General features: G+C 35.7%; 2 protein-coding genes and 1 long non-coding RNA gene across 3 annotated transcripts; 2 read left to right on the forward strand and 1 right to left on the reverse strand.

Moving 5' to 3' along the window:
* The first annotated feature begins 1585 nt into the window (after positions 1–1585).
* Positions 1586–7277, forward strand: LOC113282633. The gene is made up of 6 exons (XR_003327059.1): positions 1586–1769; positions 2563–3858; positions 4973–5140; positions 5651–5787; positions 6190–6367; positions 6812–7277. It is a non-coding gene; the product is annotated as an uncharacterized LOC113282633 (long non-coding RNA).
* A 3944-nt stretch (positions 7278–11221) lies between these two features.
* LOC113277781 (WAT1-related protein At4g30420-like) lies at positions 11222–12963 on the forward strand. The gene is made up of 6 exons (XM_026526776.1): positions 11222–11403; positions 11491–11556; positions 11672–11788; positions 11870–12296; positions 12387–12538; positions 12658–12963. The coding sequence occupies exons 1-6, from the start codon at positions 11222–11224 to the stop codon at positions 12863–12865; spliced, it is 1152 nt and encodes a 383-aa protein (XP_026382561.1). The 3' UTR covers positions 12866–12963.
* A 1101-nt stretch (positions 12964–14064) lies between these two features.
* Positions 14065–16381, reverse strand: LOC113282634 (tetraspanin-8-like). Its single transcript, XM_026531676.1, has 2 exons — positions 15629–16381; positions 14065–14647 (listed from the first exon to the last, which is right to left on the reverse strand). Exons 1-2 carry the CDS (start codon positions 16133–16135, stop codon positions 14333–14335), a joined length of 822 nt encoding a protein of 273 aa, XP_026387461.1. The 5' UTR covers positions 16136–16381; the 3' UTR covers positions 14065–14332.
* Between the last annotated feature and the right edge of the window lie 2050 nt (positions 16382–18431).

Raw genomic sequence — 18431 nt, forward strand, 5'->3', positions numbered from 1 at the left:
TTTTTTTTTTTAGAAATTTCTTTCATAGTGAAGTTTGGATAAAGAAGGAAATACGGGATTTAGTCAAATCTATGAAAGATTTAGGTACGGGTTAGTGTAAGGATATATCCGTAGATTTGAATCCTAGCTTAATTGGGGCCAAACATTTTAATTGGAACCTTGCACTAGAGGACCAAAGAGGTCACCCAATCCTAATTTGGGTCACCCTTTAAAAAAATATTTTTTAAATGGCTAAAATGCCCCTAAATAATTAGTGATAATCTGATTTAATTAGAGTTTAATTCTTTTTTTTTTTTCAGATTTTTTGTCTGTAATTTTGTGTCTGATTTTTTCCCCCCAGATCTGTATGAAAAGTCGTCATGGTATTGAAAATTTTCAGTGACGACCCCAAACAGTCGTTAATTTTGTGACGACTCTAAACTGTCGAAGATTCATTAATGGCGGAAATGTACGACAGTTTTGTGTCGTCATAAACGTAATCAATTCCCTGACGACCCTTTGGAAGAGTCGTTATTGTTTTAATTATACATATGACGACTGTAAACAGTCGTTAGTGTTTTAGAAGTGTCGTTAAAAACAGTCGTTAGTCTCTAAAAAGAATCGTTATCTTCATCGTTAATGGCGGAAATGCACGACAGTTTAGAATCATCATATACATAATCAATTCCCTGACGACCCTTTGGAAGAGTCGTTATTGTTTTAATTATGTATATGACGACTTTGAACTGTCGTTAATGTCTATAAATGGTCGTTAATTAGGGTCGTCATTTGAAAAAAAATAGTAAGGATAAAACAATATATTCATAGTCGGATTAATACGTCCTTAAAAATTTTGGGTGCAAATAAAATGTCATGGCCCCAATTAATTTCTTTGGCCCCAATTAAACGAGGATTTGAATTAATCTATGAAGTCAAACTTATCAAGGATCCCACTACTCTGAAATTTGAATATATCAAGGATCCTAATACTAAGTTGGAGTAGGATATATAGCCAATCCTATAGATACAAGGATCCCACTACTTTGAAAGGATAACAATTTAGTTACATAAGCAAACAGAATCCTAGTTTTCTGTTCAAATTTTATGGAAGCTAAGAGAAAATAAAAATGTATTTGAGGATCGAACCAGTTACGGTTAGGAGCTGTGATTTCCTAGTCGTAGTCGTAGATAGCAACAAAGTATACGTACTTTGTTTCATGTTTAATTAGGCTATACTTTGCTAAATGGAATTTACCCTAATAAAATACTCTCCTGATTATAAATGGAATTTATTAATTTAATCCAAAAGCTAAGTTATCTAACCTGACCAAATGATTAACACTAATTAAATATAACCTAATTAAATATTTTCCAAATAATTAAATTTAATCTAATTAAATATTCCCCAAATAATTAACAGAGGGTTATTTGGCCATTATGAAAATTATTTGGACATGGGGTTTTCGAATTTATTAATTAGTAGTAGTAATTTTATTTTGTCTTACATGTGGAGCCCTTTTTATTGGAATGTGACCCCAACAGTACCATGTTGACGCGCAGAGGCCCTATAAAAGAGTGCTTAAAACTTAAAAGTATGGAACCTGTAAAACCATGTTGAATAGGGCACAACAATCTGACGCCAAATTTCCCATTAAAATTTCGTGAAAACCAAATTCACCCCTAGTTTAACTCGTTAAATTTCTCTTCTCTGTTCCTCCTTCTGCTTCAGGTTCTAACCCTAGTTTCGCATTCATCAGATTTTTCTTCTGGAATTCATCTGAGATTTTGAGGTTTGATTTCGATGTCTTTTCTACTCATTTGTTTTTTAACAATCACCTGTGGATAATTTAGAGTTCTATCTGATTTTTTTTCTAGGGTTCTTAGTTGTTCCACCCGTAGTAATATTTCAAACTGTTTGTCCATCAGGTCAGGTAGAGGTAATTAGCAGTTAGAAGATCATTATCATGCTTATTTTGCTTGATTATTTGCTCATACTACCTTCTTCTAATTGGTTTGGCATTTAACTTGATTTTATACTGGACATGAATTATCAGAAGTTCTTACCATAAGTTAGTCTCTGATAATTTGTGTAAGACATGAAATTACCCAACATTGTACAAGTAGATCTGTTCTGAATGCAATTGTTAGCCATAGCGATCCGCTTTAGGTTTTGGCTGAAGCACAACTGTTTAGATTGTATTTTCTGATATGATTTTGTGTTTTTTTCGCTTCTTGTGTGGGTGTTTGTGGGTTTATGAAGTGTTGGAAACTTGTACAAGGGGTGTCTATTGTCAACACTGGAAAAATCAATATATCTCTAGTGTATGTGTAGGATCCATACTGGTTGATGTTACAATTATGCTAGTGTTCAAGCACAATTAAGTGTAACACAACATATAAATTTATAACTTTGCAAGTACAGACTGTTAGTTTGGAATCAACTTCTTGCCCTTTTATGAATGCCATCTTCTTGTTAATACCCTCATTCTTGCGTGTACGAGTTTGACATGTATGATAGAAATATGAAGTTTTTCCTTGCCAGTTTTATTGCTAAGAAGTACGTCATTTGTTCTTTTTATGTAGATCTGTTGTCAATGGAAGCTTGTCAGTACACGGAAGAAACCTTAGAAGCTGCCATCAGAAAATTTGAAGGCTTCGACAAGACTCTTGTGTTTAAACCATCTCGTGATATGGCTGCAACTAAAAGCACTAAAGACCTGTATTTTGAGGAGATGGAAAGGTATATGCAGGCAAACCTTGCTTCCTCGGTAAAAATTCGAACTTCCTATAGATTGCTCAGGGGTTATTTTGGGACGGAAGATGTTTTTAACAAAATAGGTGATGTTGTAAGACCTTCCACTCCGGTGAAACTGCAGTTGGAAACTAATGTGCAAGATATTATTAAGTTAACTAACATCACAATCTGTCCCAAGATAGGAGGGCAAGGTGGAAGACCATTATGGGTACCCTCGAAGCGCATGTGAATGGGTTTGGGTATAAAACCTCCAGTGCCCATCCCCATATAGATGTTATGTACGAGAACATAAAGTGTCCTTTCTTCCGAGCTGGAGATCATGAGATAACGCCTCTCTTGCACTTTCACTTGCACAACCAGATCATGTTGGGGACAGAAGAGACTAATAATATCCATTTCCAGTTGGAGTCGACCCCTGTTGTACAGACTGATGACCGTAACAAAGATCTCCAGGACTTTGTTGACAAAGTTACAGATTTGTGGGAATCCGAGCCTATAGTTATCAATTATTTTGAACCGCCGGAGTACGAATTTCATGGTTTTTTCCCCACAGGGGCTCGGGCTGTCTTTGCACTGACTTTATTTTTCCTAGTAGAGCTTGTAGAAACAAATCACATTGTGGTTAAACTAGACGAGATCGAGATTGTCTATCTGGCACTGATATAACAGTGGTATTCAAAGACTTCAGTCGTGATGTGCTTCAAATCAACTCAATTCCATTAGAGTTACTAGCTAATATTAAACATCGTCTGACCTGTTCGAACGTCAAGTACTATCAGAACAAGCAAAAACTAAATTGGAACGACGAAGTGAAAAAATTCAGAGATTCGCCGCAGAAGTTCATCATAAATGGTGGGTGGGAGTCCTTGAACCTTGAGACTGGTGATGCTTGCGACTGTTACTACTGGGAAGAAGATGGTGAATTGATTTACGAGGATTGGTGATGCTTGAGACTGTTACTACTGGGAAGAAGATGGTGATTTAGTTGAAGAGGATTGGTGATGCTTGTGACGGTTACTACCGGGAATAAGATGGTGTTTTTGATGAGGAGAATCAGTGATGCTTGTGACTGTTACTACTGGGAAGAAGTTGGTGATAGCTGAGATAAATTCAGCTTATACGAGGTATAGTTTCATATACTAAATGATGTGGTGGAATCTATATATGGTTTATGAATTAATTGATTTGCTTTCTGTATTTTGGTGTCGTGGTGATGCCACTAGAAGAGAAAGATGAGACTGCTGGGATTTGTGACACTATTTACACTAAATTATGAGATAAATTACAGATTTCACAGAATTAAAATGCCTGATCATGCATATTACAGATTTCATTGATTCTGGGTTTATTCCCGTTCTTGTGTTCCTTTTTTTGGGTTTACGAGTCTTTGGGACCTGATATCATCTGTTGGGTCCTTTTTTTGGGTATTAGGACATGGTGCCCATATTTTTTCCTTTTGTTGCAGGAATTATTTTCCTTAATTTTGTATTCCCTTTATTCTTTCATCAATAAATTTGGTCTTTTCTTAAATAAAAATAAATAAATGACACTATTTACACTAAGGTGACCTGTTTCTGGTTTGCTTAGTTCTGTCCACAGTCTTATCGCTGTCAATCTTTTGGTTGCTTAGTTCTGTCCACAGTCTTATCGCCCTCAATCTTAAATATGAAGAGGATTAGATAAAGGTGCACTCATGCAATCTATCATCAAGATGGCTTAGTTTAATTTCATGTACCACTATTTTCCTTAAAATGTTACGAGGAGTGGTGGAGTAAACATTTTTTGTGGATTTCACAAGCGAGCTATTTCCTTACATGAAGTTTCTAGTTAGTTACTCCTAATGCTTATCCTGAAGTCCATGAGTAGTGAAATTTTGATCTACACAGCACTAAGATGTAAAATGTGTTGAGTTGTATTCTTAACCTTTGCCAGCTATTTAGCTTTCTATCCTTTTTTGAAAATGAACACTATATGAGTGCTAACGAACTTACGTAAGAAACTGATAATTGACAATGTAGCCCTTAATCTTAGGAGTTTCCCGCATCACAGTAATGACATGGTTATGATAAACTCTAGATTGCTTAAAGCTGGAAGCCTGGATCTTGAAAATCATTTTGAGTTAATATTTTGATGGTGGTTCCTTTGTACTTTTGCTGCCCATTGTTTAAAGACATGCCTTTAGTATGTTGTGGTTGATATTTTAATAATGTAATCATTGATGCGCCAAACTGAATATAGGTCCATGAAAGCAACACCCAGTATAGGTTGTGCCAATAATATATTCTGTTGGAGGCATCACACAGATCCTGTAAGAAAAAGCTGCTGGTGGAAGATGGATAATGCGTTAAAGATTGTACTGATGTTGTAGAGCAGTACACAAAAAGGATGAAGCAAATGAACTCCCTGGTAGGTTGCAAGTTTAATGGCCTCCATTGGTCATCTGTTCTCCAATTTTGCACAATGTGATATAAGTTTTTCACAAGTCTTGTTTATGACACCTTGCTTTTCTGTTGACGTGATATTTAGCAATCAAAGATGTTTTTGTTGATTTAAGGTTAAAACTGACTTAGCGTGTAAAGCATAGGGCTACACTTGTGTTGATGGAAACACAGTACCTCAATTAGCTGGTAAGACATGAGATCAGTTTTTGCTGTATTCATTATGAGACTGTTCTAAAAGGTTATTTCAGCTTCACCACCATCATGCACTATGGAGAAACCACTTAGGTCCTAGAATCCTTGTAGATTTATGTCCAGCTCTCCTATACCTAGGTTTGATGTGACAGCGGACTTACTTTACGGCTTTTTGTCGGAGTTGGTAATGTCCCATTGTGTTAAACTCATGCCTTTAGTACATTCTCCTGAACATTTTAACTATGATCATTGATGTGCCATGTCTAACTTCCAAACTGAACAGGTGCATGGAAGCAACACCCTGTATAGCTTGTGCCGGTAATATCTATTCTGTTGGAGAAGATGGATGATCCATTAGAAATTGTAAACGATGCTATAGAGAAGCACACAAATGTGATAAAGCAAATGAAAGACTCCCTGGTAAGTTGCAACTTGCAAGTTTGAGTGCCTCTTAAGTGTCATCTGTTCTCCAAATTTTTACTATGTTATATAGGTTTCAAGTTACAGCAAATTATTAAGTTTTTATTTATTCCACCTTGCTTTTCTGTTGTCATAGTAATATTTAGCGATTAAAGATGTAAAACAGTTCCTCAATTAGCTGGTAAGACATGAGTTCAGCTACTTCTGTATTTGTTATGATACTATTCTGAAAGATAATTTCAGCTTCACCACCATCATGCGCTATGGAGAAACCACTTAGCTCCTAGAGTCCTTGTAGATTTATGTACTGGTCTCCTATACCTAGGTTTGATGCGATAGCAGACTTACAATAAGGCCTTTTGTCTGAGTGAGTTGGTAATGGGTTATATATGTTCTCTGCAGGAGTGAAACCAGAGTAATTATCAGAGAGTCTCCATCCCAGGCATTGTGCTGGTCACTTGTTGGGAACCCAGTACCCAGAGATTAATACACTTATGAATGAGCTGCACCGAAGAAGGATTTCTTCTTTCCCTGTAACCAATGCCAGTTAGTTCCCTGAAGGCTGAAACCTATAACTCAGGTTTGAACATTTTTTATTTCATCCATATCAAAAAGTGCATTTAAATACTTTATGCTCAAGATATTCTATCTAAACTTTATGTGTGCGCTACTGTTTCTTAGCCCACGACTCTTATTTAGCCCCCAAAGTGAGGATTGTTTGCATCCCAGATGTAGCATTCACGTTTCATCTTCTAAAATCTGATTTTCATTTACAATATTTTCTTTTGCAAATTCTGCATTTTTCTCTTGCTTTCATGAATCAATGCTATTTGCATCACATTTTGAGTAGTCGTTGGGAACATTATTCCTTTGCATTGCATTTTCTTTCTGTCATTTGTAAGTCTAGAGTAGTATGAGATGTAAGACAGTGGCCAAAGTTAAAAGAAAAAATGAAAATCCAAGCAGCTTTTTGATTACCTTTATAACTCATTTGTTATAATTACAAACTATTTGGGTTTGACAGGAATCAATAGAAGCTCTTGTTGCAAAAGAACAGTGAGCAGTTTACCGCCTTTCTTTGGTTAAAAGATGGTATGGGATCATTGCCAACTAGACAACCATTAAATGTTAGGACTTCTGATGATTCCAGACATCCATTAAATGTGGAAGCAGTTGGTTACTTAGAAAGTTGTAATGTCAGTGGAGCGGTGCTCTGAAAAATGGTACTGTGGATATGGTTGAGAACAGTGTCGTCCCAGATTTTTTTTTTCCCAATGGACTCTGGCGAGTAGGATGTTTCATTGGCATTACCTCACAATTTTGCCAAGTGTTGGGCCGAAGTGAGCCTGTCTCTCTTTCTGGTGCACTAAAAGCAGAACCATTTTTTTTGGGACCATAGTTTTTTTTTTGTGGGACCATGGTTCTGTTTTAGACAAGACATTATAAATAATCCTAAATCATCCCTTATCTAAATGTTTTTCTTAATATCAGATTTACTCTCCTTAATTAAATGTGTTAGTTTAATGATTAATTAGTTATTAGTTAATGATTAGTATGATTAGTAATGATTAGTATGATTAGTAATGATTAGTTACCATTAAGAATTTCTATTACAAAAAACTGGAAATTTTCTTTTTGAGAAATTTTAATTTTTTTTGCGATTAAGTTCGGTTACCAAATTTATGACTAAAAACGAACTTAATGATTAGTGACTAGTATGATTCGTATGATTACTAATGATTAGTTACCAGTAAGAAGTTCGGTTACGAAAAATTGAAACTTTAAATAGTTCAAACTAAACTATATATTTGGTGTGACCATTAAATAGTTTGGTTACAAAAAAATTTAAAACTTTTTACGATCAAACCGAACTTTAAGTTCGGTTAAGAAACATTTTTTGCGACGTAACCGAACCAAAGTTCGGTTGGGAAATGTTTTTTGCAACGTAACCGAACAGTTAGGAAATATTTGTTGCGACGTTTTCGGTTAGGAATTTTTTTGCGACGTAACCGAACAATAGTTCGGTTGGGAAATGTTTTCTGTGACGTAACCGAACTGACCAGTTCGGTTGGGAAATGTTTTTTGTGACGTAACCGAACTGACCGAATTGATGTTCGGTTGTGAGTTATTTTTGCGAAATAGCCAAACTGTTCTTCATGTTCATCATTTCCATTAGGTTCGGTTAGTTCGACAAAGTTTTTTACATAATTCCTAATCGAACGTTTCTCTGCAACTTCCATTTTCAACTCATTTTGATGGTTAATACTCATTTTTTCAACCAAAAACGAATGGCAAATAATGGGTTTGTGAGAATACCTTTGTTAATTGTTTAAATTAAGTTATATATATAGAGGTGGTGGTTGTAGTGGAATGAGGTAGTGGTGGGCGGTGGTGGTGGAAGGAGGTGGTGGTCATATATATATATATATATATATATTGGTGGTTATTAAGTTAGTTTTAAATTAAATTAGGTTAAGAATAGATTAGTCATTTTCACATTTGAGGACACTCCTTATAATTATAGAGAGGTGTCCTAATAAGACCATGGTCCCAAGAAAAACCATGGTCCCAAGGAATGGTTCTAAAAGTAAAAAACAAAAACCAATCCAGGTTCCTGTTCGCAGGACCATTTGCAGTTAGTTCATGTTTAGACCATTTTTCTTATTATTGGTGGTGGTGTAAAATGTATATTTGACAAGGCTTTGATAAATCTGGTTGAGCAAAATTTTGTGAATACATTACCTCCACGTGTATCCAAATATTTAGACATCGGTTATCACGTCCGCTGGATCAGGTAATAAAAAACAAATGGACGATCGATGGTTCCATTCAAACCCTAGAATAAAGGCGGGTCTTATATAAAGCTTACCTCAAATTCTTCTTTAGATGTTGAAACCCTAAAACCCACTTCAGCAAAAACAACTACAGATCTTGATGTTCTTCCATCAACAGCAGCGACAGATATTTCAACACCAACAACAACACCACCGTCTAACATAATGATTTATCCTCTCAAAAACTTTACCTCCTTGACCAATTAACTCTAGGTGCTTAAATCCGAAGACAATGATGTACTATTTTCGTTTCAAAAAAATAGACAGGTTTTATATACAAATAACACATGAAACCAGCTTATTATTTAGAAACGGAGGGAGTAATAATATCTTTTTTTCCCCTAGAAATTTTTTTCTTTTTTGCGTATTTGTGTATCTCCCGTTCTCTTGTTGTTATCCTACCAAAGTTCATATTATCCCTCTCTGCAGGTGGAGTGTTGGACATCCTTCGAAGAGGTCATTTGGTTCTTCAAATGCAAACTGGTCATTTCTCCATAATTCAGATCTAATGTAACATGACTTTTCTTAATCGGCTCAAACCAAATCTCAAGCAGCCAGAAAAAGGAAAGTAACTGATATTGGGAAGTTCCCAGCTGAAATTAAATCCCAGCGAAAAGGAAGAGACTTGTTAAAGGTAGTGCAAATTGATCCAGAATTTTTAAATTTTTAAAGAACTCTCGTATTCTTTATTAAAAAGAAAATACTAATATCCCTTGATGTTTCTTTTTTGCTTAAAGAAATTAGAATGAGATGTTTCTTTTTTACTTCTGTCCGTGCGTTGGATAAACTCGTAGATAGATCGGATATGATATATCCAAGTGTTTAGTGATTTTTGTTAATCTTTCTTTATTCAAAAATTAATGTAAAAAATTCCAATTCCGTATCGGTTTATTAACTTATCAGGAACAAACTTAAAAAAGCTAGTTCTCTCTCAAAGGTACTTACCATGTTTATGTAGTAGTAGTCATCTCAGCATAAACTGATCAGATTTAGGTGGATCAAATATGTCATGTTGACCTAAATTCTACCAATGTGGCCCAAAATTTGATTCTCGGTAAAAAAAAATTGACCCTGTGATCACATGTCGCATGAACCCTGCGCGCTAAAATTTGTTAATTTTTCGAAATTTTGGTTAGTGGCAACATCATTTCCATTAACATCAATAGAAGTTTTCTTTTTTAAATCTGTTCAATCGAAAAAAAAGAAAAGCATCAATGGCAGGAAGACAACAACTAGTCACAGGCAGGAAGATAAAATCAAAGATCAGGTAATTATGAACTCTGCAGTCACCATAACCAATACGCAAACCATGTTCATATCAACATCATCGATGGGTTTTCTCTCTACCTCTATTTTTTTATATCAGTTTGGATGTAGGCCGTAGATGAGTGGCAGTATGCATATTTAGTGCATAGCAGCATAGGTTTGCTTGGTTGTGTACATAGGCTACAAAATTGTCTGACATTAAATGCTTTTTTTGTTGTTTATCTGCTAGAATTACTAGCTAGTTTTGTGCCATAAGAACTTGCGAGTGGACCACTCCTATGGATGAACTGGAAGCATTAGAGAAGAGTTTGAAAGCAATTAAAGAAAAGGGCTATAATGTGGATTTTATGATTTCTCGGCTCAAGAAAGGTAAGGAAACGAAACGAGATTTCGATCCGAAGAAGAAAAGAAGCTATGATCAAGTACAGAAAGACGAAATTGAAGTTGGAAGAAATTGAATGAAATATGCCCCAGGCATCAAATGCCAGGGTAAGAGCTACGGAAAGGAGGAATTCGTAGAAATGGCCTTTCTGCTTAGAGATTTAGATGTTTTGTTTCTTCTTCTTTTCTTGGAGGTTCAGGTCTTATGCCCACCTTTTCTTTCTGCCGGTCGAGCGTTCTGTGCTTACGCCGGTTTTTAAATGTTGGTAAGTCTGTCACTGGTAAGAGTCACACAACTACGTGCTTGTCAATAGAAAATACAAGAGATAATTAGGTGTAGGATACCACCACATGCATTTGGATTATGGAAGCACTAACAGATAGCACCGCCCCTTGATCATCAAATGCTTATTCACCGATTAATCCATATTGAATATCCGGTGTGTATACGTTTCATTTAACTCTTTCTTCAACTTTCCCATGACAAACCAAATTTGTTTTATATAGCAATATATAACATGGTATAGCCAACTCAAAATGAATATAGAATAACCAATCTTCACTTGATCCAAAACCTACACATAGACATTGCGTGTTACGGATTCACTTGCCGCCACATATGCTGTGAAGCTGCACACAGTTTCTGTTCTATTATTATTGATTGTACTTCATGTCGAATTCAGTTTCTGTTCCTTTTTTATGTGGGAAATGCAGCAAATATAATGCCAAAATACCAAGATGATGAGAATATCCTACTCCTTAAGCATAATGTATCTTCTGCAGTTTAATGTGATACAATCATTTCCAGAAATTTTGTTTTTGTTAGAATTATTATATTACATCATTGCTAACCGAGGCAAAGACTGTGTATATAAGCTCATTAAAACTGAAGCTACTTACAACACTTGTAGTCATCTCATCATCTCAACAAAAACTAAAAAAGAAAGAAAAATATGGGAAAGTGGGAAGATTATAAGCCTGCAATGGCTATGATTGGTTTGCAGTTTACTTATGCAGCTCTAGCACTCTCCTCTAGAACTGTTCTTTTACAAGGAATGAGTCCTAGGGTTTTTGTTGTTTACAGACAAGCCATAGCTACTCTTGTTCTTGCTCCTATTGCTTATTTTTCTCAAAGGTAAAGCTTTACAGTAAATTTATTTTTTTTGTCTCTTTGTCTCTGTACTCTCAAATGTTAATCAAATATGCAAATGACTCTACACAGGAAAAAACCAGGAACTGCTTTAGGAATGAGGAGCTTTAGTTTGATATTTGCTGCTTCTCTCATTGGGTAAGCAAGCTATCAGGAAAATTTGAGCAGTCAAGTCAGTCAACGCTGGTCAACTACTTGACCGATTCCCAAAACTCAAAGCTGGCAACTGACTAAAGATTTTTTAACTGTGCAGGGTAACAATGAATCAAAATATTTACTTTGAAGGATTGTATTTGACATCATCATCCATAGCCAGTGCAATGGGGAACTTACTCCCTGCCATCACCTTTCTGCTAGCAGCCTTAATTGGGTAAGTTGATTTCACTTTATATATCTACAAATATTGTCAAAATTTTGCTTGCTTAAGGTGTTAACCTGACTCCGAAAACAGATTAGAGAACGTTGATATAAGAAGCCTGAGTACATTGGCAAAGATAGTCGGAACAGTAATATGTGTCAGTGGAGCATTTTGCATAGCATTCATGAAGGGTCCAAAGCTTCTCAATACAGAATTTACCCCTCAACAACAAAATCAGAATTCCATCGTTTTGCACTACTTCAACTCCTCTGTGACTGTCGGAAGTCCCAACAATTGGATGCTGGGTTGTTTTCTTCTTTTAGGAAGTTGTGCTTGCTGGGCTTGTTGGCTCATTTTGCAGGTTCCTATGACTGCAAGTTACCCTAATCACCTTTGTTTATCCGCGTGGATGTGTTTCTTTGCAACCTTGCAATCAACTTTTGTCACATACTTTTTGGAACCAAATCCTAATTCGTGGCGTTTAAATTCAAGTTTTGAACTCCTATGTGCTATCTATTCTGTAAGTAATTCATATAAAGAATGTGAAAAATTGTAGGACTCCATAGTTGCACTCATATATGGCTCACCATATGTATGTCTATAAGTGCAGGGTGTTATAGGTTCTGCGTTTTCATTCTTCGTTCAAGCATGGTGCATTTCATTAAGAGGGCCACTTTTTTCTGCAATGTTCAATCCTCTATGTACTGTCATTGTAACAATTTTGGCTTGTTTATTCCTTCAGGAAGAGCTATATACAGGAAGGTAAACCGACTGAAATACTTTCTGAAAATCCGGAGCTCGATTTTTACTCATAATTCAACTCTAACTGTTGTAACTGCATAAGAAAAACTAATGAAGACAGTCATGTTTTGTTTCAACAGCATGGCAGGTGCTTTTGCAGTGGTAGCTGGTCTATACATTGTATTATGGGGTAAATCAAAAGACTTCAAAAAGATACAAACAACGACTGATGCTGATGACGACGATGATTCAAAGAAAGTACTCAATATTGTGATTCAAGAAACATTTGATGAAGAGATTACTTGCAAAATCGATTTACAAGAACCCCTTCTCCAATCCAAGCAATGATGCTTATAGGTGGTATATACCATGATTTAAAGGCTGGAGACTAGCACATTTTTTGTTATGTCAAAAGCCTTTACAACTATTACGTACCAACCAGCAAAGAGAAGTCCTTGCATATGTTACTATATATATGTTTACCATCGTAAACAAGTAAACGTGTTTTCTTAAAGTAAATCTTGACACTTTTCCAATTTGCAAATTGATATAGTCAGTGGAGATGGGAAACATCCAACTTCAATCCCATGGGTCAAAGGAAAACACAAACAATTTCGAACTTTCTTAAGTTACCAATTTGAAATTCTTGGCAACAAAGTCCACTACCACCATCCTACCAAACAACTTTTGGTATGGAAAAAGAGAATTCTCCAATCTCAACTATCCTTTGCTTTATCTTTTTTTTTTTCTTTTTCTTTTTCTTTTTGTAAATAAATCACCAAATTTCATACCCCAAAGGATTGAATTCCATGGATGTTTACCCATTCAGATAAGTCTGAGAAAAGATACAACAAAAGTAAGATGAGTGGTTTTTCAAGTGTGTTTCCGGTAACTCTTTATGTGATATGATTGATGTTACCCATTCAGGTCTAAAGCCGCCTAGACAAAACCAAAACCAACCAGGAACAGGAATACCAGTAGGAATAGTTGACCACCTGGCCACGACTCCATATTGGAAGTCAGAGTTTATAGTCGATGATTTTTGTTTCTAATTTCAAGTTCACAGTTTCTGATTAGTTCTCCGAAGAAGCTTTTCTGATTTAGAATTTTGATTATCGAGAACAAGGTTGTTTATTTTTATTCCAAGTGTTGAAGGTTCATGGCCATTTTACTTTCGTGGTCGTCTTCTCATACCACTGTGGAATCCAATGGGTCATAGACTCATAGGAGAAAAGTGCACCAAACAACTGAACCACAATAAAAGCAAATTATGGTTTTCGAATCTCTTCGATCAACTGTTGCCAGGCAATTACTGGATAAGTATGGAAAGCTAATCCTAAAAACTTCATAACTTTTCCACTCTAAAGTTGGGTCCAACAATGTCCACTACCACCCACTATCCAACCAAGCAAGAAGCAAATTTTACCCGACAAAGGAGAATTCTCAAGAATCTCTCAACTGCAGGAAGAAAAAAAGACAGAACACCAAACGGAAGGTAAACCTAAAAGGGTCAAGCAAAAAAAAAGGTAAAAGGGAACAGGAACAAGTGTTGTCTGCAACAAAATGTAAAATGCAAAACAAAACTCACAATGAAATCCACAACATATAGAAGATAAGTTGAAGTATGAGGATCCAAATCAACTACTACTACATAGTCACGTTTCAAATGAAACTCGTATCCAAGTAGGTATCTACAAACTCACAGAACCATGTTTTCAAAGTAACAAAAGATCTAACTATTTCTAGGAATGAAGTATGGAACAGCTGTGATATATAACTGATGATATTCATGTGAGAAGGAGATATTAGAGTCCTCTAGGCGTGTCCCTTCCATCTAGGATAAGCATTATCTTCTCTGTTGTTCCTAAATGCGCAGCATCCAATGGAGTAAACAATTATCAGGAAGATGAGGAAAATGATGTTCAGGACAGCAACCTTCTTCCAGTCATTCTTCAAGTTCGCAAGGACTCCTGCCTTGCAAGATTGACAGTCAAAACATAGAGCAGTAGAAGGAGCAGATTTCCAAGTTGCACAATCAGGGTTTGCTGAGGTGGTGTTGCCGGGATTATCCCAAACTGCTGCAGACTTGTACTGAAACCCACATTCTTGTGGTGGTTTACAACAACCAGACTGCAATCACAAAAGGAATCCATGTGAAAATTTGTATTAATAGTAAGAACTAGCCAACAACAATGTGTGTACCCATATATTCTTGTACAGAAATACTAAGAATTCAAAGATGTTTTCATTTACATGCTACTACTTAATGTCACATACCTAAGCCTACTTCAAGTTCCATCTCTACAAACATAATTGTTATTCATCATGCATTGATTTAAAGCTGCACTCAAGGCAATGTTTCAAGTTGTAACTTCAACAGAATCTAATTTATCATTTAAAAAAAGCAAACCAGAAAGTCTAAACAGCATTTCAGAGAAACCCATCAATCACAGCAAAAGGAATGAAAATCATAATTTACACCTTTTTCTGAAGTCAAGAGTTCAAAAAGTTTACAAGAATTTGAAGTTCATAATATAACAACCATAAGCATCAAAACAATATGAATGGAACAATTTCATATGATTTTAAAGTTCATAGGATAAATTTCCAGTACTCTAAAGCCATTCACAAAACACATGAAACCCCAAAACTGAATGATATTCCCAACTTCAATTTCTACACCATTATGTTGAAACAAAACCTATACAATTTTCACCCAATTTTTCTAGTGAAAGTAAAAGAACATACATACAGCGATCATAATAACCTAACTACCTAGTATATACAGAAATCACAAGAAATCAGTACTAAGAAAAAAAAAAGAACAAGCAGTATCAAACCAAAATCCTACTCAAAAGTAAAAAATGTAAAGGTTAAAAATCAAAAGGCAAAAAAAAAAAAAAAAAAAAAAAAGGAAAAAGAAAAAAGAAGAAAAAAAAAAACCCTAAAAAGGATTGAAAGAGATGATCATACATAAACAAAATTATCATGACTAAAACAATCACTGTAGAACAACATGAAATCAACAAATCATTCAAACTAATTTCTCAAAAATCAAGATCCAAATACAAAATCAATCAAAAGAAAAAAAGAATAGATCAGATTGTATACCTGAATAGGAGACAAATGCTTCTTTAGAAACTGCGTAGCATCAACATTAGTTTCCTCAGAAAGAGTCTTACAAACTTTCCCATCAATCAAACAACTCTTAATCCTATTCCAATTCTTCTCAGAACTAACTCTTTTCTGCAACCAATTAGAATAATCTCCCAGTTTGTACTCCTTATAACCTCTTTCGCTAGTAATTTTACCAGCACCTTTGTTAGTCACAACAAAAGCGAAAATCGTAAACGAGAACAACAACACAATCAACACAAACATCACAAACAAGTAAACCCATAGTAACCACGAAACTCTACAGCAAGCACCGATTAAACCAGCGAGCGATACGATCATGAGAAATACTCCTAATGCTATAATCGGTTTCTCCAGAAATTTCTCACAGTCAGTACTTGCTCTGTTACTCAACCATATTCCACCGCCTAAGATCGGAATCGAGAGAAGGAAAGTGATGAAGTTGAGTATTCCGACCAGATTGTTGCTGATACGAAACGCCATGATTTGTTTTTTACTGAGAAATCAAATAATAATCGAAGAATGAGAGAGAAATAATAATGGAATGGAGAAGATGAAGACGGATTTGGGTGTTTATATATGGGAATGGACTCTGTAATTAAGCGGTTTAAAGATGCTTCTGAGTAGTTTCCTGGAGTGTCCGTTTAGGGAAGAAAGAAATTTGGAATGGCGTGTGAAAAAATCGTTCAGACGCGGTAATAATTTATTGTTTTATTAATGAGGTGGAGACGGCGAGGATTTGTTCGTCTGATACGCCATTTAAGACCTTTCCTAATGGGGGATTAGGTTGATTTTATGGGAAGTGTAGATGAGGATGGTTGGTGTGGTGCCCTTGGTTTGACTTGAGATTGAGATGGTCTATTCTGTAATGGACCTCACACGGCTAACTTTGCTTGACTTGGGAAACAAAACAAAATTTTTTAAGAAATTGCGTTGGTCATTTCGTGTGGATTATGTCATATCGTTGTCGATTAGTAGCTTCCTTCTTCTTCGCTTTTATCTGCTATAAAGTTTGCTATACCATCCGCTGCTTTGTTGTCTTCTCTGTAATTGTGTTGAATGTGGCAACAAGGTATGTGGCGCATTTTTTGTTTGATTTCTGCAATCAATTGTGATATATACCAAGGAGCTTCCGCTAATGTTCTGATGAAGTGCATGAGATTCTCCGAGTCCGTTTCAATTATCATTCTTGGCCATTGTCTTTCCATTGCTATTCTGGTTGCTATTACGGTTACCCATGTCTCTTCCGTTAGCGCAGTAGTTAAACCTAGAGGTTGTGCAAGAGCCATAATGGTTTGTGCATTCGAGTCCCTACAAATGAATCCTGCTCCTGCCATACCTGGATGGCCTCTAGCAGCCCCATCTGTGTTAATTTTATCCAACCCTCCTTTTCTTATTCAAATTCTGTTAAGTGACTCTAGGGGAATTACTTTCCCCCGTGTAATCTCTAGTTAGTTCCTTTTAATATATACATGCTTCAAAAAAAATCATATTTTTATTTTTTAATTGGTAAAAAATTTGATGTTAACAAGTTTTGAATTCAGACATCACCTCTAATTTTACTATCGTATTATAGTAATATCGGCATATTTGATCTGATTTTAATAATTACGGAGTTAAACCTTTAACAAACAAATAGTTGGACCGATACATATAAACTAATTGACCAAATGTATGGGCTGTCGTAGGCTCAACAAATTAATAAATATATTTCCCACTAATTAACTGGTAATATAGCGGTAGTAAGAGATCGTTCCCACAGAGAGATGTGTAATTGATAGGTTATTTGATCAGCAAAATAAAGTAAATAATAAAGGGGGGTTTTTGGTTTTAAGATAAATATAAAGACAATAAGAAGAAAGGGATGATTAAGGAATCATTCGCCGTTACCAAGCGTTAACAGGATTATAATGCTTATCTATCGTTCGTAAGAACCATTCATCACCAACCGTAGAATAACAGCTAGATCAGTGTTATCCTCAAAACTCCTTATATCACTGGATACGGAAGTTCTCGCCTACCAGATTTTGTCCAACGAACCACCAAGTAGTAGATCACTCAACGTGTAATCCAATCGAACGCCTTAAGCTTTGTGAATTTAGGTTGATCCCAGTGGTTAAACTCTTAGATCAAGGTTTACTTGCTGGTGTTGTCTTCATACACGATTGCTCCACAGAATCCCTCTGTAAGGTCTCGCGATTTCTACTTGTGTAGAGAGTTAATCGACGATTACTTATCTCATAACTTCTACTAGCGATAGAACAATCAATAGACTAATCTAGTATGCATCCCAAATCAATCTAAGAATCACTCATAAACCCTAGATATGGTAAAGACAAACGATGATGATAAAAACTCTCAAATAGACTTGTATTATTAATAAAGCTTCACGCTTAGAATATTGAATTCATCCTTAATCAACAAAGGATTTAGCTACTCATATTACAAAGAAGATGAATAATGGCGGTTCCCCCCTAAAGGGGTAAAGCCTAGGTTTTGATGTAGAACTTGTGATATGAGATTCAATGATATTTTTACATAACCTAATACATTTTTATAGGTTTACATTGCTTGGTCTCCAAGTATTTAGTTAGGTTTAGGAACCCGACCCGAAAATATGGCATAACGCCTCCAAACGTGCCCTTAGGCCTTCCAAGGTGTGAATACACGTTTCCCATTTGATAAGTTCGCTACCCAGTCCGCAAACTTCAAATTTCAGCAGATATTTTCGGAAATAAGTCTGCGAACTCGGTTTGCAAACCCAGTTCGCGGACTTCAT

This window comes from Papaver somniferum, chromosome 5 (genome assembly GCF_003573695.1).
Source record: "Papaver somniferum cultivar HN1 chromosome 5, ASM357369v1, whole genome shotgun sequence".
Taxonomy (NCBI): Eukaryota; Viridiplantae; Streptophyta; class Magnoliopsida; order Ranunculales; family Papaveraceae; genus Papaver; species Papaver somniferum.